The sequence below is a fragment of the Condylostylus longicornis genome, unplaced genomic scaffold (assembly GCF_029603195.1).
Source record: "Condylostylus longicornis isolate FDR11 unplaced genomic scaffold, ASM2960319v2 ptg000006l, whole genome shotgun sequence".
Lineage (NCBI taxonomy): Eukaryota > Metazoa > Arthropoda > Insecta > Diptera > Dolichopodidae > Condylostylus > Condylostylus longicornis.
In genome coordinates this window covers 5940114-5962969 of record NW_026577975.1, presented here as the reverse complement: position 1 = coordinate 5962969, position 22856 = coordinate 5940114, and the positions used below count along the sequence as shown (strand labels likewise).

The 22856-nt window shown below is 22.1% G+C and overlaps 3 protein-coding genes across 4 annotated transcripts; 2 read left to right on the top strand and 1 right to left on the bottom strand.

Moving 5' to 3' along the window:
- Window positions 1-1365: 1365 nt before the first annotated feature.
- On the top strand, window positions 1366-12875 carry LOC129617645 (neurogenic locus notch homolog protein 1). Its single transcript, XM_055532778.1, has 11 exons — window positions 1366-1516; window positions 8149-8563; window positions 9798-9851; window positions 9924-10044; window positions 10105-10156; window positions 10243-10324; window positions 11436-11527; window positions 11605-11905; window positions 11982-12202; window positions 12269-12380; window positions 12458-12875. The coding sequence occupies exons 1-11, from the start codon at window positions 1514-1516 to the stop codon at window positions 12553-12555; spliced, it is 1551 nt and encodes a 516-aa protein (XP_055388753.1). The 5' UTR covers window positions 1366-1513; the 3' UTR covers window positions 12556-12875.
- A 2344-nt stretch (window positions 12876-15219) lies between these two features.
- On the bottom strand, window positions 15220-17108 carry LOC129617925 (ras-related protein Rab-35). Of its 2 annotated transcripts, XM_055532929.1 has the most exons (5): window positions 16807-17108; window positions 16680-16751; window positions 16021-16180; window positions 15796-15935; window positions 15220-15714 (listed from the first exon to the last, which is right to left on the bottom strand). In XM_055532929.1, the coding sequence occupies exons 2-5, from the start codon at window positions 16729-16731 to the stop codon at window positions 15464-15466; spliced, it is 603 nt and encodes a 200-aa protein (XP_055388904.1). In that variant the 5' UTR covers window positions 16732-16751; window positions 16807-17108; the 3' UTR covers window positions 15220-15463. The 2 variants fall into 2 exon arrangements, with proteins under 2 accessions (XP_055388904.1, XP_055388903.1); XM_055532928.1 differs by having other exon boundaries at window positions 15222-15714; window positions 16680-17103.
- Window positions 17109-18680: 1572 nt separating this feature from the next.
- LOC129618197 (PHD finger protein 12) lies at window positions 18681-22534 on the top strand. The gene is made up of 8 exons (XM_055533012.1): window positions 18681-18815; window positions 19300-19484; window positions 19542-19984; window positions 20035-20207; window positions 20266-20340; window positions 20398-20668; window positions 20747-22181; window positions 22242-22534. The coding sequence occupies exons 1-8, from the start codon at window positions 18768-18770 to the stop codon at window positions 22414-22416; spliced, it is 2805 nt and encodes a 934-aa protein (XP_055388987.1). The 5' UTR covers window positions 18681-18767; the 3' UTR covers window positions 22417-22534.
- Window positions 22535-22856: the final 322 nt, after the last annotated feature.

Sequence of the window (22856 nt, the reverse complement as noted above, 5' to 3'; positions counted from 1 at the left end):
TAGCAAGCAACAAAAATATAGCAAAAAATAAAATAAAACAATATTCTAATTCTAATTACATGCAATATTAAACTTAGCAAAAATCTAAAAGAAAAAGAAGAGCAAAAATAATAATCTTAACCTTTTTTTTTTGTTTATTATTTTGTTTTAGAACTTATCATTTAAACTGAATATTTAAGTAATTCAATAATAAAACATTACTATATATGATCTCGCACCTAACGCAGAGGCATTAAAATAGCAATAACACTTTTTTTTTCTAATTATTCATTCAATTGATCATATAAATATACAGTCGGCTCGCATTTAAATGAACTAATATTATTTATTATATTAGAAAAGGCTATAAGTTTTGAGCCGAATTTTGCACATAGCACGCAGTAAGACGTAATAATAAACACGCACTGCAATTACATAAATATTTTTAGTTACGGATATTAGCTACATATTTTAATTTTTATTTTCAACAAAATTTCCCAATTATCCCATTCTAAAATTAGTACAAAATTTTAATATTTCCCAACTTATTTTGTCGAAACTATAACTTTTTCTAAAAGCAAAAAACTAACAATAATATGCCTACTCCAAGACCCATCGTAATATAATTACGAATTACGATACGATCCTAAAGAAAATGGTATTGCAAAATACGAATAAAATATTTAATTTAGCGGAATCTGTCAAAATCTATTTAAAACTTGTTTACTGTTAAAAAAAGGAAAATAAAAAAAATATTTGACACAACGAGAACCAAGATTATCTGAATTTAAAAGTAAACTAAATAATAGTGGTGTTATGAAAAAAAAAATATTTTTATTTAAGTGAGCTATTTAAACAAAAGAATGCTTTGGAAATGCAATTCGGAATAGCATGTATGGAAGAGGAAATGGAGAGATATTATTTAGTAAATATTGATAGAAAAATTTTGAAGGATTCTTTTAATCCTTTCGACATGGATGGCAATAAATCTTATTATTAATAAATTTATTTAGTATTCGCTTCAAAATTTGTGCTGTAAAAGAGAATTCAAAATTTTGTGCTTATAAATTGAGTTTAGATTCTGCCTATATGCATGTTAATATAATTGTAAGTTTACTGTATATTTTTATGTATATGTATATTTATTCACGCATATAGTATATGTACTTGTCAACTCTATATAAAATACAATTAGTTTCTTATATATCGCATCTCTATATTTAATCAAAACAACAGCCCACCTGAGTTTTTTTTTCGTCTTTTTTTTTGGTCTTCTCGTTTTTTGTGTTTTAATTTACCTGAGTCAATTTTATATATTAAGCTCTTTCCTTCCCAAAACCTATATAAAATAGTCAATCAATTGAGATTTAAGTTTAGTCTTAAAAAAAACTTTTTCTATAATAGATAATTAAAACGCGGATAAATTTTCGGAGTGTGTTTTCGCGAATATTAAAAAAAAAATAAAATAAAAAAAATTATTTATTTTTTGAATTACAAAAATTCTTAAAAAAAAAGAAAAATAATTAAATAAAAAATGGTGAGTTTTAAAAAATTTTATATAAGTTATGATTTAAATTATTCTTAAGAGGAAATTTGTTGGATTTGTACTTGTATATGTACTTGTTAAGTGTACATTTCAATTTGAAATTGAACAATTATTACAGAAAAAAAAGAGTTATTAAAGACATTTACTAAATCAAAATTAATAAGAATTAAAGATTACAAGTGATTTAAGAAATAAAATTTCTGAATAAGTGAATTTAATAATGGCATATTCAATTGCAATTTTACTCTTATATCCATATAAATATTTGGAATATGATATATGATATGGTAACACTGCCGTATTATATAATAATAGAATTTTGTTACATAAATTAATTAATGAATTATGAGTTGAATACAAAATGCTTTGATATTTGTATTAGAGTGAAAATTGTGTATATGTACTCATCAAATAATATATAATTAGAATCTATAGCATATTCAGGAATACTCAGTATGAATAAATAAAACTTTAGTATAATTAATGATAATTTGTATGGTTTGTTCACCTTTTTTTCAAGGATTAAATTCTTAAAAATTAAAATACTCAATTTTTATGAATTAACAAGACAAAATCAGGCAAATGAGTGAAATTTATGAGATTTTAAAATTTTTCGAATATAAGCAGATTTTTACATTTTATTTTCGTCTTAATAAATTTGCAATAGTTCAAAGTTTCAAACCGCATTGAACGTTTTTCTTAAGAATAAAATTTTTGAGAATAGAATAATTTTGCCAAAAAACAACAAATAAAACCCATTAATTTCTGCCTTTGGAACAAACTGAAATATTTAATGAACTCAAAAATTATTGCATTATAAATAGTAGTTAGGCTGATAGTATGCTAATAGTAAATAACTAGGCTAGTATTCTAAAAAAACTATATACACAATTTAATGAAATTCCTAAGAAATTTCAAAATTTCCTTCGACTATAAAATTTAATTTTAGTTGGTTTGTTAATCGAAAACCTTGAATATAGCCCATATATTGCAGATAAAAACGGTTTAAGTCAATTTCTGTACAGTTTTCTCTTATATTCCAATTTCAGATTCCAATATCCAATGAACGATATATATAATAATTCCGAAATTATATGTAAAAAATTTGTAATTTTTTTTAAATTAGCTATTATGCAAAATTTAAAACCCAACTAACAAAACTTAATTTATCACTTTATATAAATTGTTAAACTTTGATCATTGTATTTTACTTATAATTCCGAACTTATTCAAAAAAAAATCAGAATATTACAATTTGTTTGAAAAATTAATCTAACTTTGCAATTTATCGAAAACAAATATTTTTTGACTTAGAACGTTTTTTTGTTAAATCTATATAAAGTAATATTTCATTACACAAACACATGTCCTATATAAATACATAATATTAAAATACAATTTAATATTATCTTGTAAATCAAAAACATTTAATTATATATATATATATATATATATATATATATATATATGTATAGAAGAAAATTATAAATGTAATCAGTACATATAAGTACTTATTTACATAAATTATTACATAATATGTAAACATTAACATGCGTCTTTTAATTTATCATCAAAGTTTATTATTCAATTAAAATTTTCAATTTAAATATTTATTTAAATTTCATTCAAATCTTGTTTTATCAATGAAATTATAATTTAGTATATATATATATATATATATATATTCATATATATATATATATGAATATAAAATGATGTAATTTTTAAAATTATTTGGCACGAAAATCAAATAAAAATTTTCATTCAAAAAATCGAGATAAAATGAATCAATAACATCTTAACACTTTTGTATAAATATATATATATATATATATAAATATATATATTCATTAAGTATGTATATGAAGAATACAACAGTTTGTATTCTTTATATACCAATGTATAATAAGAAAAATTATATAATTTTTGTACCTATTGTTTAAGCAATTCTTATATACAAATATTGTGCATGTTTTTACATATAGAGTTGACCCTTTACGAATTATATGGTTATTTAAGGGAGATTTAATTCTCAATTAGTAATAATGTAGTTTAAATCTAAAATTCTTTAAAAATATAATTGTTGCTGCAGTTACTGTAAATTTTAAATAAATTATTAAGATAGTATCGAGGAGTAAAAAATTCAAACAGCACAGTTCAAAAGAATTTTATAAATTTCTATAGTATTCAAACCCCTTATAGTATATACAGAGAAAATCAGTATAGTATTCAAAGCTATATTATGATAGGTTCTTAAATTTATTTAAAAAAGAATATATTTATATATACAAAGACAATTAATTTTCTTATATAATATCATTCAAATACTTTTAAAAGAATTTTTCAATTACTAATTACACAAAATTCCCAATTTCGTCAAAGAATACATTATTTAGCGAATACTTTATTATTTACTTATACCTAATCATTTATTTAAACAATTACTCAATATTTTAAGTTCACTGCCGATTTCAAATTAAACTATGACAACAATGATTTTGAAAAAAAAAATGAAAAATAGTTTTTTGTTTAAAATGAAAATCTTAAACTTGTAAAAAAAAATATTTTATTGTATGTATGTATTTATGTATACGAGAATAAGAGTTATTTTGAGCTTTACTCATGAGTTACCCGTAATACTAGTAATACTAGTAATAGTCATAAAAGAATTTCTTTAAAAAGTTTCTCTCTTAAGTTTTTAGTTTCTATAACTATAGAGTAATTTTGTATTAAAAATTTAATAGAAAATATTAAATTTAATTTAACAAATTTGGCTTAATATGTTCTATTACTTAAATGAATTACTAAATTTAAAAAATACTACACAGTAACTAATTTATATTAATTTTGTCATATGAATCATTAAATAAAATTAAAATCATCACGATACGATAAAATAAAATGATTTTTTACCTCGATTAAAAATTTTGCTGATAGAAAAAAAAATTTGCTTAAAAATTGACTCTTATTTAGAAATTAATACTCTATTTTAAAATTCCAATTTTTGTTGCCAGTATCTCTTTTCACCTCTATGGAGATTTAATCAAAAAAGGAAAATATAACCTGAAAAATTAAAATATTTTAAAAATACTATAAAAATTACTGTAAAAAACCAATAAAATTCCTTTAAGTCAAATAGTAATTTACGGCACTATTCAATCCCATATGAATAATATAATTTTGCGCCTAATTAGCTTCTGTACTAACACAAGTAGGTACTTATTATTATAAATATTTTGCAATACAATAATAATAACATGGGATGTATAACATAATTCAAATACTTGTACATACATACATAATTCTATTTAATTAAAATAATATCATTGAAAAACTAAAAATATAAGTGTACATATTTAAAATTAATAATTTTAACCTAAAAGTAGGCAATAAAAATTATAGCATTAATTTTATGTCTCAAATCGCATTTTTAAGATTTTAATAATCTCCAATATTTATTCTGCAGTATGGAAACTGAATTATCGGAAATTCATTAAAATATTATTAATTAGAAAATAAATTTTCTAAAATTAATAAAAATTATTTAAAAATAAAATTTTATATACAGCTATAGAGTTAAATAAAAAATTTCTTGAAAGTGAAATTCATAATTTTATAAAAGGAGATTTCCATTTATAATGATTGCGTATATGCACATCACACATACATATATATATATATATTAAAAACCATATGTACAACCAAATTCATTTTTTAATTTATTACCATGATTTGATAATTTTTTTTTAGTAGACAATATTTTTTTAAAATGAATTTCTAAAGAAATACTTGAAAAATTTTTTTATTTATTTTTTTTTCTCTCTCTATTTAAATTTTAGATCCGGTTTTATTTAAAATGTGATCGATATTAATTTTTTTTTTTTTTTGAACAGAAATAATAATATTTTTTATAATTTTATATGAAAAAATTATAGATTTTAATTATTCCTCCTACTAAATATATGCGATTAATGAAAATTTTTATAAAGGATGATTAAATAAAAAAACAAAAAAAAAACATTGTCTGTCCATAATTCCATAATTGGTTAAACAAACAAAAATATTAATTGAGTGTGTGATCATTTTAAAATGTTTATTTAAAAATCAAATTCTATTTTATATATTTTTGTATACATATATATATATATAAAAAAAATTCCATTAAATTTAATACAAGTATCCTAAATTAGAGAGAAACTTTTCAAGTATAATATTTTTTTTTTTCGATTATAAATTGACCATCATAATTTAATTTTATCTTTTATATATAAATAAATACATGATTATTTTTTAAGGAAATCCTAGATTTTTTTTTTGATTTTATTAAGTTTATTCCAAAAAATAAAAAAATTAATACTTTATTATAAAAATTATTCCACAATATAAAATTGATTTCCTTTTTAAAATTCAATTAAAAAAATTCTAATTTAAGCATATAGAAATTTTTTTATTATAGTGGGTGTTTAAATAAAACCTTACTAAATTTTATAAATTATTTGTATATGTACATATATATATATATATATATATATATATATTCTATAAATAAGATTTTATCAGTGAGTAATTACTTATATTAACAATATTGTTACATAATCTTAATTAGTTTTCAATATATATATATATCGTCGGCTTGTCTTTTAATTATTCAAATTATTTGTTGTATATATATGCATTAAATGTTAATAAATTATTTTAATTACATATATGGTTATATTATACGTCACATACATAATGAACGCCAGATATATGTAACTTTTAAATTTAACATGTTTTTTATTTGTAAATTCAAATAAAATGTTACTGTTAAAATAATATCTGTAATTCTCGTTTCTATAATTAAAATACATATACATATATGTATAAAAGTTTTGTGGTGTAAGTACAAATATTTAAGATTTTAACTTAAACGCTTATAGTTGGTATTCTGTCAACACTGAAAATGCAGTCAACGCTTCACTTTCGTATGTTGAATTGTTAAAGATTTAAAAAATTTTGACAATTACAAAAATTTACATTTAAAAATTGAATTACATTTTCCAATTTGAAAATTTAGTTTTAGAAAAGGAATTTTCTGTACTACTATGGTGTTTTAAATTCAATACTTTAAAAATTATGGTATTCAGAGAAATTTCATACTTAATTTCTTTCTCGACTCTATATTGAAGAGGTAATTAGACAAAGGGATTAACTAACATTTTTATGAAAATTGAGCTTTTCGTATAGAACATCATTCAGTTGCATATATTTTGAACTGTGATTATTCTTATAGCTAGAAACTTAATAGAAACCGAGATTAAACAGTGCATATAGGAGATAAGTAACAAAAAAATTAATAGTTTAACAGTTTGTCAATGTTTTTCATGTGTTACAATGCAAATGTAAATTAACTCCTTTGTCCACACGCTTTAATTATAAAAATTGTTTTGGGAAACGTATTGTGAATATAAGAACTTATAACTATTTTAAGTGCTCTAACATTAATTACATTTGTTTTTGATGAAGCTGAGAGCGTTGTTTCGCTTACTTATGATCGCTTTCAATAAAGCAAGAATTGTTTTTTAATAAGTTCAAGAATTTAAATATAGCTCCATCACAATTCATACATATATATTTTTATTTAATTTAAAAAATATCACATAATAAGGAAATGAAAATCAAATGAAAATTTTTCAATTAATAATTTTAATTAAATGAACTTTGCAGTCGTACTATTATATGAATAAATTAATGTTGTGTAGGTGCACTAGAAAAAATTGCAAGTATACTTATTAATAGAAAAATATTTTGTTTTTTTTTTTTTTATTATGTAAGACTCATACAATGTAATATATGTGTGTATGCATTATTAAAATGTTTTCCAAACTATGTAAATAAAATAACAACTGTTGTTTACAAACAATAATATATACCCACATGTCCTATGTACTATAAGTATATATGAATTATAGAAAATTCATAAATATAATATTTTTTTTTACAAAAATATCCGGATATTAAAATGGAAAACAAAAAATTAAAAAAAAAACGGGGTGTGATCATTATTATTAAAGAATAATTTATTCAAAATTAATACACCTCTTTAATGCTCTAAATTATATACACGTCGCATTTATTACTAATTCCTTTAGAATTTAGATTAAAAGAATTAATTTAATATAAAAATAGAATGCATATTTATTTTACTAAAAATAACCTATGTATTTACGTTAACATAAATAAAAAAACATTTCAATTTCAATATGTTATTCTGTCCCATATTCTACTATGTTCCATTTTTGAAATATTGAAAGTAAAATCCTAATGTCAAATAAATTGAAATTCTATTTTCATGACAGAGAAATTATTTAATTAAATCAATTTAACTGAATAATAAAATTTAATTATTAGTGCTGATAGAGGAAGTAAAAGAACAAAAATATTTTCAAAAAAATTTTAATTAAAAATACATGATTAGGATTAAAACAATTTTCTGGAATTTAAACAACTTGAACCTACATATATTCAAAATTGGAATTTAAATTATTGATGCTGGATTTATTTAACTCAATTTTTTAAATTAAAATTTATAAATAAATAATTTATTTTAATTTAATATAAAATTTTATAATTTTCAATTTCAGATTTGTTCATCAAATCGATTAATTTTATTAACATTATTGACGGTATCAACATTTGCTGTTAATGTATTAGGTACGGCTATAAGTGAAAAACTTTTAGATAAAATTATAATAGAAGCAACAACATCAACACCAAATACTGATAATACTGTTACTTCCAAGGATTTAAATTCTGATATAATTTTATCAAATAATGATAATACATCTTTGACACCTGCCGTTTCATCTACAAATAATAATAATAATAAAAATAATGATGATGATGTTGTTGTTGCTGAATTTCTTATAAAAGATTCAAATCCAAAACGAAAACGATGTATTAATTGTTCATATCGACGTGTTTATTATACATATCCTAATGGAAGAGTTGTTGAAAGAGTTATAGATAGTAATCCATCTGGAAGAAGTCTTCAATATGGTATAATATAAACTATAAAGAAGAATTTTTGAGAAATTATTTGTATTTCTCAAATTATGTGCACCAAAAAATTTAAATGCACACCATATACATGTGAATGCACAAAATTCTATTATATGCATGTACATATATGTATGTTGCACTTAATTAATTGTATTTTCTGGCAAAAGGAAAAATATAATTCATTTATATTATAATATGTGCTAATAAAAAATATTATATAATATATTTTCTTTTATATAAAATAATGTGAAAGAAAGCTAAGAGCACATAAAAAATCTTTTGCCTATTTAATAATTAATTGTTTTTTTTTTAAGTTGAAAACTGTTATATAGCAAAAAATTGTTTGTCACTAACTTATATTATTCACTATAAAAGAGCACATAAAATCTTAATAATTATCTAACAAAATATTGTATAATAATGAATTTGTGTTTTCTATATTTATATACAGAAAGTTCTCTTTTTAATTATAATAATTATGAGAACAGTTCGTATATGTTTAGTTTTTCTTTAGGTATTTATATATGTATGTATATTCTTCCAAAAGTTTATTAATACATCAGTTATAAAATCTCTTCGAAAATATTCTTCAATTTTCGTAATATATTTAAGTCTCATATCCATAACTCATTAAAATATTTTTTTCTAATTTTACGAACCCATTCAATTACATTTTTATTGAGTTTAGTTTTATTTTTGAAACGGCCATGACAATTTTGTAATTTATTGGAGATTTTTTAATTGAATTTTATCCGACTTCATTTAAAAACTTTTTTAAATTCTTATTTCAAATTTTCTTTATTTAATCTTCGTTTGTCTGCGTTCCTTTTTCATCTTCGTTTCTTCTATAATTATTTAAAATTCATTACTTTTATAATAAGCCTTCTCTAAAAATCTATAATATTTTCTAATTTCCTGACTCTTTTTATTCCAATATTTAAATTACAAAATCGCAACTCCTCGTATTCGTAAATATGAAAAAGAAATTATAATTAAAATAAGTTTTAAAGTACAAAACAAAAAAATATTAATAATATTAATAATTTAAATTTTTTTTTTATTTGTTTTTAATATATACACACACTTTAATGTAAATTAAACTCGATAAATTAAAAAAAAAATCATCAAAATTCATTTACATATAAAAAATTTATGCACTTTAAAATCACAACAATATCACACATAAAACTAACAAAAGGTATTTTAAATAAACGTCAATCCAAACGTATAGCACAAGGAGGTTGTGGACCAGGTGTTTGTGGAACTTTAGCATCATGTAGAGAAGGTATGTTATAAAAATTATATTATATTTTATAAAATATTAAATAATTAATATTTTATTAATGAAAATTTATAGTTGGCGGCAGACCAGTTTGCTCTTGTCCACCAGGCTATGAAGGAAATCCTTTAACACATTGTTCAAGACCAGAATGTTTAGATCATATTGAATGTCCATTAAGTTTAGCTTGTAAAAATGGGTAAAAATGAAAATAAAATCTTCAACTATTCAATTAATTAAATTTTCTCTTTATTTTTAGACATTGTACAAATCCATGTAATGGAGCTTGTGGTGCTGGAGCTCTTTGTGAGGTTAATATTCTATACTTACTTTTTATTATAATTGTTAAAATAATTTTAAATTTTTATATGTATTCTTTATTACATCCATTTTCTAGCCAAGAAATCATGTAGCTGTATGCAGTTGTCCTAGAAATTATGAAGGTGATCCATATCATAGTTGTAGACCATCTGATCCAGGTAAAATATTGAAAGTATTTAGATCTAAATATTATTCTTTAAAAACATAATCAAAAGCAATTGCAAAAATATATTCGAAAGTTAATTATTTTAATAACTCTGTTCTATTTAAATAAACTAATGAAATGATTTCAATAGAATATGCTTCTTCTATCTTAGATCCTAAACTAAGTTGGGGTAGTCCTTTTCAAATTAAGTTTAGCTATGCTAAACAACCTGGTATTATTTTAACTCACTCTATTTAAAGTTATTATACTATTGCTTTGGAATAAACAATGCAAAACAGAACTGGCAACAAACTCATTCTTATAGAAAATTTTAAAAGTGTTATAATTATTCTAAAAATATTTATTCTTTCGGAAAAACTGATCTAAAATTGTAGTAAAAAAAACAAATCTAATTAATTCATATAAAACACTTCCATTAACCATATTTGAAAATTTTCTTACTTATATTCCAATTGTAAATAAGCAAATTAATTATTTTAATTATTCAATTTTCCGAGTTGTTATACGTGTTCCTACTTTGAATACTTATTACATATATAAAATATAGATTCATAGTACAATTAGTATAAAAAATTCAAAAACAAATCCATTGTTTCACTATACAATTTTGTTATTATTAATTATAATATCTTAATATGACAAATACCTTGATCTTGGTTCTACCATCAAATCTAACGACGCAAACAAACAACATTTAAACATCCCACATACAAAATTTTTTTTTATTTATTTGCTAAAACATTATACAAATGTAAACGCATATTATAGCATAATATTCAGCAATACGTAAAATTAACCTTGAATCTAGATCTAGAGAGTAATATTATAAATCATTAATGTAATTTCACTTAAGCATTATTGTTATACGTACTAAATTGATTAATATAATTACATATGTACATACATTAATAGAACTTTATCTAAAAATAAACTTATGAACATTACAAGTATAACAGAAATAAAAAAAAATTTCTTGTCTGAATTTTATTATAATTGTATGTGAGATGTGATACATTCCTTTCCGGTTAAATTTAATGACTATGTATATTTAATCATACTTTCTATACAACAGAAAAAAAATGCATAAATATTTTGAATTTTAGAGGAACAATGCCGACCAAGTCCATGTGGAGCAAATACAAAATGTGAAATTCTTGGTGGAGTTCCAACTTGTTCATGCTTAACAGGATATGAAGTACGTATAAATAATTTTCAATATTGAATTCAAAATTTCTTTCTAAATTTTTTTTGTTTTTTTTTTGCGTGTTGTAGGGAAATCCATTAACTGGTTGCAGACACGAATGTGATTATGATGGTGATTGTGGTCCAACTGAAATGTGTAAAGATTTTAAATGTGTTAAAGCATGTAATGCATGTGGTACATTAGCTAATTGTGTAAGTGTTGCAAATCATAGAGCTGTTTGTGAATGTCCAAAAGGTTATATTGGTAGCCCATATACTGAATGTCGTCCAGAATGTTATGGTGATGTAGATTGTCCAGCAAGTAGACCAGCATGTTTCTATGGTATTTGTAAAAATACATGTGATGGAGCTTGTGGTGTTGGAGCTGATTGTAAGTGATCGAAATTTTTTATTTAAAGTTTTTAAAAATAAATTTTTTATTTTAAAATAATAATTTATATTTTTAGGTAAATTGAGAGGATTAACACCAGTATGTAGTTGTCCGCGTGATATGACTGGTGATCCATTCATTCGTTGTCGTCCATTCACAAAAGAAGATCTCTGTGAACCAAATCCATGTGGAACAAATGCTATTTGTATACCTGGACATGATAATACTGGTAAAGAACGTCCTGTATGTAATTGTGCACCTGGTTATACTGGAAATCCACTTTCACATTGTGCTAGAGTAATATTTTAATTTATATAACACTTATAAATTTTTTTTCTTATATCACATATATTTTGATAATAGGGTGAATGTCAATCGAACGAAGAATGTTCTGATAGCCAAGCTTGTATTAATTATCAATGTACAAATCCATGTATTGGAAAATGTGGTAGTGGAGCAACTTGTGAACCAAAAGGTAATTGAAATTTTTTTTTAGTTTATTTAAATCTAAACTGAATTATAAATAATTTTTTTTTTTCTGAAATTTTGTAGCTCATTTAGCTGTTTGCAAATGTCCGCCAGGTACAAATGGTGATGCATTAGTTAGCTGTAGAAAATCAAGAACAATTCCAGTTGCCAAATATCATTGATCTCACCATCAATATTCTTCATTCAATCTTTTCTTGAATATTTATTAACTAAAAACAAAAAAAAATAAACCTGAAAGAAAGCAATTTCTGAAACTAAAATAAAAATAAAATCCTGCCATTTCATTACTATGCTTTCTTAAAAAAAATGTAATAATTATGTGAATTTATCAAAAAAAAAAATATTTTTAAACTTTTTGTTCTAAAAAAAACTTTACCATAATGAACTTGTTAATAAATTATTAATAAAACAAAAAAAACCAAAAAAAGAAAGAAAAACAAATAAAAACTTAAGTAACTTTTGTACAATATTGTAAAAAAATAACATTTTTATGATAAATTCTAGGCTTTAAGATTATTGAACATAATTTAAAAAAACCTACAGGATATTAAAAATTATTTAGAAATTTGTGTTTAGAATTAAAATGTTAATTAAATAAAAACACAATGATAAAAGTCATAAATATAATTTTTTTTACATATTTTTAATTTGTTTTTTTGTTTTTTTTTTTCAATTGTTGCTTTTTTTAATAAATTGTACAATTAATATAGACTTGTTTTTTTTTTTTTCATTTTTTCATAAAATTTTTTTTTTTTATAATTCATATAAAAGAAATTAAAATTCTGATTTATTCAATTCATTAAACACATAAAATTTAAAATTGTAAATTTAATATTTACAAAATTTATTTTTGAAATTTTCATCAATTTCTAATAATTTCCGATGATTTTAAAAATGTATAAGGAGCAGATTGTATTTATAATTTATTTTACATAATAATCAAAAATAATTAAATAATTTAATTTAATAATTAAGAAATAAAAGCGAGAAGTATTTAAAAAAAATAATTTATTAAATTTTTAAATAAATGAAATGTTCAATTTTTTAATATCAATTATCTGTTTTAAATACTTATTTTCAAAATTTTATTTTTAATATGAAATATAAAGAGAAAATAGAATTTGCAAAAGCACATTTATTTACAATCAAGGATTGAGAAAATAATAAACATTTTTTGTATAAAAGTTCCCAAAAATTTTAATTGAATAAATCAGAATGAAGTTATTGCGTTTGTTTCTTTTTATTTAATTATTTTTTTAATTTTATTTTACCTCAATAACTGAGAAGTATATGGTATGTATTTAACATATTTTTAAACTTCAAAAGGTAGGTACAATAATTTCTACATAAAAATACTCTAGAAATATATATGTTTTGTTTTTTTTTTTCTTGTTAATTTAATTATTTTATATTTAATTACATAAATATTTATTATGTATATAATATTCATATATATTTTATTAGTTATTGTTAGTATTATTTATGTTCCAGTTAATTTTATTTATATGCGAATAATTTTTTTTTTATTTAATTTTATTTAAAAAATAAGATATACAAGTATGTTATATATGTATAATGGAAGTTTCATTAATTTTTTGCTTTTTTTTATTATATTATTATTATTTTAATATCATTATAAATTCTATCTACACACAAAATACTTCTTAGAGTTTAAAAAAAAAAACATTAAATGAAAGAGTACTATGTATATAAATGTATATTCGAACACAAAAAAAAAAAAAAAAAAAAAAAAACAAGAAAAATGTGAAAAACTCGTGATATATTTTAAAGGATTATGTGGGTTTTTCCATAAGGAAAATTCCTAAATTTTTTCTTAATTAGTAATTAAAATCGTGAACTTATCACTTTTCCAAAAAGTTACAATTTTTTTTTTAATAGGAATTTTTTTGATTATTCAATAATACTTAAAAGCGATTAATTTTAATTGTTCTTAAAATGAATTAGAAAATTTTATTAATTAAATTAATAAAATGAGTTTAAAAGAAAAGAAATTTATCTAATTTTTTTTTTTTATAAATTATTAAACAATATTAGTGTATTTTTTAAAGGTACCTAATGAAAAAAAAAAATTATTCTGCTTTTGATTTATTATTTAAAATTTATTTGAACAAAAATAAATGAAAGTTTTGAGCAAAATTGAACTATAATCAACACTTAAAGTATGATATGTGTACCAAATTTAAAGGAAAAAAAATGATTTTATGCGTTTTTTTTTTTTGGATTTATGATTTCGAAAATCATGTAATTGTTATGATCGCAAAAACGTGATACATAAATTAATTTTATTTTTAATGAATTTTTTTCTTTTCAATATTTTTTTTTTGTTTTAACTTTAATACAATATATAATTTACTTTCTTTTTTTATAATTGTGAAATTTTTTGAAATAAATGCATTTTATTTATTGATATAGTATACATTTTGTAAATTCTTTAAAATTAGAAATTAATTTAATATTCTTTAAAACAAAAAAAAAAAGAAAAAATTCGAATATTTTAGTCATGCAAAAATTTTTATAAAAATACAATAAAAAAAATAATAGGAAATTTTTGACCAATTTTAAATTATTTTAAATGAACATATTATGTAAAAACAAAATTCGAAAAGAATTTAATTAAATTTGTAAGATAATAGTTTTAATATCGTTAATTGCTAATTTTTTCTTTTATTTCTTGACTTTAAATACTCATTTTTTATATCTTTTGTTTTTTGGATTACTTATTTTATTTTAGATAATATATGTATATATAAGTGTACATATATAATATCGAATCAAAACTCATACATATTTATACATATATATGCTTACAAAAAATGCATTTTCTATACAATTACATTATATACTTTAAATAATTTATAAAAAAAATATATATATACATATATATATTTTTGTTAGGTAGGCAATTGATTTTTATACACAATTATTGAAAAAGATAAAAAAATTTTCTTCTTTTCTTAATTTAGGAAAGCATACCTATTTCAATTTTTTTTATTCAACTTTTTATCTTTCTAGTAAATTTAAAAAAAAAAAAAAAACCTTTTTCTACAACTAACAACATCGAGTTTTAGGCTTTTTTGGTTTCCTTAAATTAACTGTGTCATTATTTTGAAGAGCATTCTGTGCATTTTGTTGCAATTTATGATTTAAAACTTGTTTTGTTATGGCGTAAAACATTTCTTCCACATTAATATTTTCTTTGGCTGATGTTTCAAATAATTCAATATTCATTTGTTTGGCAAAACGTTGAGCATCCTCAGTTAGTACTACTTTACGGGCTGGATCATCGTTTTGATTACCAACTAAAAATAAAATTAATATATTATTATGGAAAAGTTAAAAAATTATTCCATATAATAAAAATATATTTAAAATGTACATACCTAAAACTTTATTGACAACATCACAATTATGTTCTATTTCTTGTAACCATCTTCGAACATTTGCAAAGGATTGTCCATCAGTTACACTGTAAACGACAATTACCCCATGTGTTCCACGATAATATGTACTTGTAATTGTTCTAAAAAAATAAAATTTATATAATTTTAATTTAAATAATATAATAATTAAATTTTTTTTAATATTTTATCAAAACAAGTGAGTACCTGAAACGTTCCTGTCCTGCAGTGTCCCAGATTTGTAATTTTACTCTTAAACCATCTATTGTCACTGTTCGAATTTTAAAATCAACTCCGATTGTTGTTATGTAACTTCCAGAAAATGTATTATCAGAAAAACGAATGAGAAGCGAAGATTTTCCAACACCTTAAAATACAAAAACAATTTCATTTAAAAACCAATAATTACCAAAAATAATTTTAATGTGGTATTAAAAATACATACATACACAAGTATATTATAATTACCTACATAGCTATTAATAAATAATTAATAAAATTCTGTTATCAATTTGACGTTAAAATCAACAAATTTAGAATTAGGTAATAAGTATTTTTATTCTAAAATTGGTTATGGGGCAGATAACTTCTCCAATCAATTTCATAAAGAAACATTAATAGAATGTTTTCTTACAATAAATATATTTTTTGAAAAAAATTTCAAGGCTTCAAACTTAATAACAACAGACATTGTATTCTCATATAAAATACATTTTTTATTAGAAACTTCAACATTTCCGAGATATTGGAAAGTCTATTTCATTATTGATTCAGGAAAAATTGACATAAATTTAAAAAACTATTCATAAATTTTACATTGATATGTAAAATTGATTTGTTCGTATTAAGCACATATTAAAACTTACCACTATCACCGATGATTAATAACTTGAACAAGTAATCATAGTCTCTAGCCATCGCAATTTTTTTTTTCTATCCTTTGATATAAAAATGTTTAAATAATTTTTCTAAAATCTCGTGTAAATTTTTTACTTCAACAAAGCCACATAAATTTTATATATTCTTTTAAAATCCATAAATTTCGATACTGGAGATTTGGAGATGAAAGAAGAATTGAATTCACACAAAGAAACTAAAATTTTGATATCAACTTTTGATTTTCAATGAAGTTTCAAAGTTTTCAGTTTCCTTCCTTTAAAATAATCAAAATTTTATCTGTGTCATTTTGGTTGATTATTTTACTTAAATTTACAGATTTAATATTAAATATATTCAAATAATAAATACTGAGTGAGAGATACTTAGGAAAAATAGTATTATATTTTATAGTTTAAATTTATTTTTATAAATAATAAAAAAGAAAAATAAAAACTAATTAGAAAACTATTGTAATAATTTTTGATTTCGCGATTGAAAGGTCTGTAATTTGACATATGCCTGTTAATTATTAAATATAATTATAAATAATGGCAATGGGGTATATGTAGCAACTATTTTGAAAGTACAAAATTGATTCACATTTTTTAAAGAAAAAGATAAGAAAATCTCTAGAGAATTTTAATATCCTGGGAAATGTATTCTCGCAAAAAATTTCTTAACGAACTTATAGATCTATATTTAATAAGAGCATTATTTCTTAATTTAGTTTAGTATTAACATTAGACTTAATTTAATTAACTTTTTAGCGCGAATTAAAGTGAATTCACCGCTTCTTCGTAATCAAACCGAATTTGATATATACAAATAGTTTCTTTTTATATGAAGAGTTTTCATATAAAATTATAAATTTGACGTAAATACAACGAAGTAGTAAAAATAAAGAGATTTAAAATATGATGTAATGGTGCCTATAATTTTATATACTTCTAAAATTTTAGACAAAGTTTCGTTAGCTATAATTTTCAAAAAGAAATCTTTAATTTTATTTGATTTTTATTTTTCGAAAAAACAGTTTTTCTGTATCTATTTATATTTTACTTATTAACATCGTTAGTGATTTGCAAAACTTTTCTTTCATAAAACGGGGAAAATTAATGATTTTAGTTTTGTGTTATTGAACTACTATGACACTAATTTTTTCACATATTTTAATTTATAAAAATTTTAAATAAGATTAGTAAATATATACAAAAACTTCATATATTGTATATACTATTTACATTTTAAATTTTCTTCTGAAATAATAAAGAGTTTCACATAACTGCTCGTCGATGTAAGATAAATTCAAAAAGTACTATCTTACGTGAAAGATTTTTTGCAAAATTTAAACTGTGAGGCAAAAAATTAAAGTAAAAGTAATTTTATTGTATTCTAATTATTATATTCGTATTTAATTTTTGAAAATCGAATTTTTATATAATGTCTATTGTCATTATGTTCTGTATTTTACTTACGAATTTTTCTTCACGGAAAAAAAATCAGTTGAATTTTGATTCCTGACAATTAACCGACTTTTCATTAAACTTGTGTGTAAAGCTAAGAAAGTTACAGTCCACGTAGAAGAGAAATTAAAAATTTTATCACAGTTTCATGCAAACGAAATTAAAAAGCGATTTTAAATAACTTATTTATTAAAAAATAATATGCCCCTAATTTGACATTATAATTAAATAATAATATTTATTATTTAATTATAATGTATAAACAATTAAATAATAATATTTATTTGACAAAAAAAAACACGTTTATGAGATTACTTAAAGCGTATTAATTTTTATTAAGAAAACTGAAATTGTAACTTATATAATACTTACATATTTAAAATCTATCAAAGCAACTAATTTTACCATAAAAATTTTTAAATGTAAACATCAAGCAAAATCAAAATTTTCTAAACAATTGTTATACATGGAACTCTTTTTCAAATGGCAGCACGAGTATAAACAAAATTTCTAAAATTGTCAAAAGTGACACTATAAATTGGCACCAACTAAAGCTTTAAAAATAAAAACGAAGAAATAAATAGGTGATTTTAAAAGAAATAATTATTTAAAATGTCGAAAATTGAACATGATTTAGCTCTGTCAAGCTCCATAATGCAGGTAAGTTGTTAAATAAATGTTAATGCATGTTGGTCAATTTAAAAAAATATGTATATGTTATTGATGCATTGGTCTAACCCCCGTGAATATTTTACGCAATTTTTCGGTTGTCTTCACATTATATTAAATAATATATGTTTAAAACTATATAATTTTAGCCAAAGAAAGTTTTTCGTTGCAAATTATTAACTAAGAGAAGGTGTCTAGTGTTTTAAAATAATTTTGATGACATCCATGAGATCCAATATTGTTCATCCTAAGAAATGGCGTCCTGCGCATTGTTCAAATAAAAATCATAAAAACTATAATTTAAATTATTTACACTATATTAAGTGTCCTTATTTATTCATTTTACTTATAATTTCTATATTTTCTTTTGGCGGGGTTTTATTAGAAGAATTAAAATATAATGCTTTTGGAATATCAAAATGTGCAACAAGTACTGTTACATAAACCCTAATTAGTCGAACATATTTTATTTCAGGCTATACAGGAGCTTATCAAACCACCAGATGAAGAACCAAAAGTAAATATTAAAGCAATAACAAAACATCCTTATTACAAACGTCAAGGTCGAGTACATAATCATGACTCTTGTGATGCCTGCGATGAAGGTGGAGATTTGATTTGTTGCGATAAATGTCCTTCTAGTTTCCATTTACAGTGCCAGTAAGTTACAAATTTTAATTGCCATAAAAATGAAAATATATTCATTAATGTTTTCAGTGATCCACCATTAACAGAAGAAGACATACCAAATGGTCAATGGTTATGTCACAATTGTCGCATGACGTTAAAAGTAAATTCAACGTCAACATCAAAAGCTAACTCGGTTGATCGTACTTTAACAGCAAAAGTTGACTCAGATAACTCTCGGCCAAATACTCCTAATGCATTACATGAGCAACAAGAAATAATGTCTTCTGTTCCAAACAAATTGCGTAATTTAAGGAAACGTAGTAGTAGTCATATTTCATTTTGTAGTGATACTAGCGCACCCACAGATAAAATTTTAGCACATAAATTAGCTTTAACAAAAAATTTTGATTCAAATAAAAAGCCAAACCCTTTAGACGAGCTTATAAATGCTGCCATGATAATGAATCCAAGGCAATTTGGTTTACCAAAAGAGATGGAAGTTCACTATCAGTTTCCAGGATCAGATAAAGGTGAAAAATTTAATTTTTTTAAACCACAAAATTAAACAATTTAAATTTAGTTGAGCCAATAAGGAATGGATCAAAAAAACCGTATAGAAGAAATTCTAAACCATATGAATTGGATTCTCAAGGACTAGTACCTTTACCTGCTAAAACGTGCTTTTATTGCAGAAAATCTTGCAGGAAAGCACCTTTAGTTGCATGTGACTATTGTCCTTTGCTGTTTCATTTGGTAGGCTCTTAGACTTTAATATTCAATTTCTGTAATTAAAAGTTTGAATTGCTCTTAGGACTGTTTGGATCCACCTTTAACAGCATTACCTACAGGTTTATGGATGTGTCCAAACCATCCAGAAAATTTTATAGTAATTATATTTTCCTTTATAATTATTTTATGGTATTTAAAAATTATTTGCTTCTAGGATTGGAAACTTCTAAATAGCATATCAACTACAGAACGAATAAAATTGTGGAATAAATATTCTGGGCCAGTAGATCATGAAACTGTTAAAACTGAATTTTTTCGGCGTGTTCATTCAAAAAATCCTCCTTTTCGATTCAAATTGGCTCCAAAACCAAGAGACAGAGTCGAGGTTCCACCAATGGTGCAATATTACTATGATAACCCACCTCCTATGCTACCATCACTGCGAGATGCCTTTCGCTATGAAATGATTAACAAACGCTATAACGGTATTTTCACGTTCTTTCAAATTGAGATTTTTCAAAGAATTAAGTCAACTGAAGTAAAAATAATTTAAATTATTTTAGGTTTCCCCGAGCAAACAAAACCAACAAATGAAGAATTGAAATCAGTTGTAGAAGAAAATTTGTCAGAAATTAAAAATGCAAATGAAAAACTAAGAGAAATTCGTCGTGAATTGGGTGAATCTGATATTAGTGAGGATGAAGACGAAAGTGATTCTAGGAAAGAGTTCGGGAAAGAAGAATCTGAAAGTGCTGCAATAACTGGTTCTGAAAAAAATGATACGGCAGAGAAGATTGATAATCATAAAAAGATTAGTAAACGGAAAGGAAAACGTGGTATAGAAAATGAGCTTTTCAAAAAACAACAAGAAAGATTAATGAAACGAGCAGCATCCCTTGAAGGAAAATTGACAGGAAATAATGGTTTTAAAGATGATGACGATGACGATGAAAATGATACTAATGATGAAGAAAATCAAAACTTAGATCCATATATTGATGCTGAATTAAAATATTTAGATGTTGATTTAATTAAGTTATTAGCGTTTCAACGACTGCAGCAAATAATTGCTGAAAATCCAGACATAGTAGTTCAATATAGAAATAGGACTGCTGCAAAACGTATTCGAGAAATACTCAATAGCCAAGCTGCTGTAACCGGAAACAATAATAAAAAAACATTACTACCAAGCCAATTGTTATCACATGACGATATTGAAAGAATATCAAAAATGTTTACTGACGAACAGAATAATAAAGCAATAGAATTAGGAACAACATTAATAAAAAATAATTTTACAACGAATAATAATAATATTATAAATAATAATAAACATAATATTAATAATAATATTAATAATGATCATACAACTATTTTAAATGACTTTTGTAATAATAATAGTTCAGAAAAATTATCATTTAATAACATTTCAGAAGAATTATTATTAAATCCAAAATCGAATAGGACAGATAATGAAAAAGCTGAAGAAATTGCAATACGCTTAGAACCATCAATTAGAAAAATATATATAAAATCTAGAGCTGTTTTAACACCATTATATGATTTATTAGAGGGTAATAAATGGTTTACAAATATCTCTGTTAAAAATTCAATTGAAATGAAATATCGTACCTTAAATATTGGTTGTGGTGATGATACAACTGATTTATGTTTGAGTAAATATGGTAAATGTAAACATATATCCTCAAAACATGCAACAATTTTTTATGATGAATATTCTAAAACATTTGAATTATTAAATTATTCAGAATATGGTACAGAAGTTAATGGACAATTGTATATATGCAGTATAGTTGATAAAGATGAACGTTATTTAGTTAATACAAGTAATAAAATGAATAAAGAAGAAACAAAACAAATGAAACAAAAAATAAAAGAAATTCTAGATAAAAGAAGAAATAATGATAATATAAATAATAAAACAACATTAATTCCTTCAACATCAAATCAAATTAAAACATATTGCAATGATATTAGGTTAGTTTAAAATTTGAAAAAAGAAAAAAATTCATTATTAATTGTTTTATATTCTTATAGAATTGAAACTCCTAAAAAACCGGAATGTCGATGTAGTTCGCGTCTTCCAGCCATTCCAGGATGGGAGGATACTGTAGTTCTTCAACATGGAAATTTGATACGTTTTGGTTGTTTATCGTTTGTTTTTTCAATAACAAATTATGTTCGAGATGAAGATGACTGTTACTCTAATTGATAGTAGTTTATTATTATAATTATTGAATATTATTAATTATTATATTGAAATTTGAAAAAAAAAAAATAATAAGGAAAAGAAAATCTAAAAAGGAAAAAAGTAACAAAATTTTAAATTTGTGTGCTCAAATTGTTATTCTGAAATCTCTTTTCTAATCCAAAAGGGAATAGTTTTATATATGTATAATATATATATATATATATATATATATATATATATATATATATATATATATATATATATATATGTATATATAATAAAAAAAAATACTTAGAAACTTTATTATAGAATATTAAAATTTGTTTTTCTCTTAGGTTGGTTTATTACTAAAAAGAAAAAAAATATCAGAGAAAATAATTATTTAAACCTATGGTAGTTTTTGTTGAAATTTTTTTTTTTTATTAGATTGTGTTGATTTTTAGCTTTTCTTTTTAAAATTG

Coding starts and splice junctions, on each gene's coding strand:
- LOC129617645 (XM_055532778.1), top strand. Junction 10,157..10,242: donor GTGCTGGAGCTCTTTGTGAG/GTTAATATTCTA, acceptor TCCATTTTCTAG/CCAAGAAATCATGTAGCTGT. Junction 11,528..11,604: donor CATGCTTAACAGGATATGAA/GTACGTATAAAT, acceptor TGCGTGTTGTAG/GGAAATCCATTAACTGGTTG.
- LOC129617925 (XM_055532929.1), bottom strand. CDS start 16,731: ATGGCTAGAGACTATGATTACTTGTTCAAGTTATTAATCATCGGTGAT. Junction 15,936..16,020: donor GCAGGACAGGAACGTTTCAG/GTACTCACTTGT, acceptor TTATTTTTTTAG/AACAATTACAAGTACATATT. Junction 15,715..15,795: donor TGTTGTCAATAAAGTTTTAG/GTATGTACATTT, acceptor TTTTATTTTTAG/TTGGTAATCAAAACGATGAT.
- LOC129618197 (XM_055533012.1), top strand. CDS start 18,768: ATGTCGAAAATTGAACATGATTTAGCTCTGTCAAGCTCCATAATGCAG. Junction 20,341..20,397: donor ACCATCCAGAAAATTTTATA/GTAATTATATTT, acceptor ATTTGCTTCTAG/GATTGGAAACTTCTAAATAG. Junction 22,182..22,241: donor ACATATTGCAATGATATTAG/GTTAGTTTAAAA, acceptor ATATTCTTATAG/AATTGAAACTCCTAAAAAAC.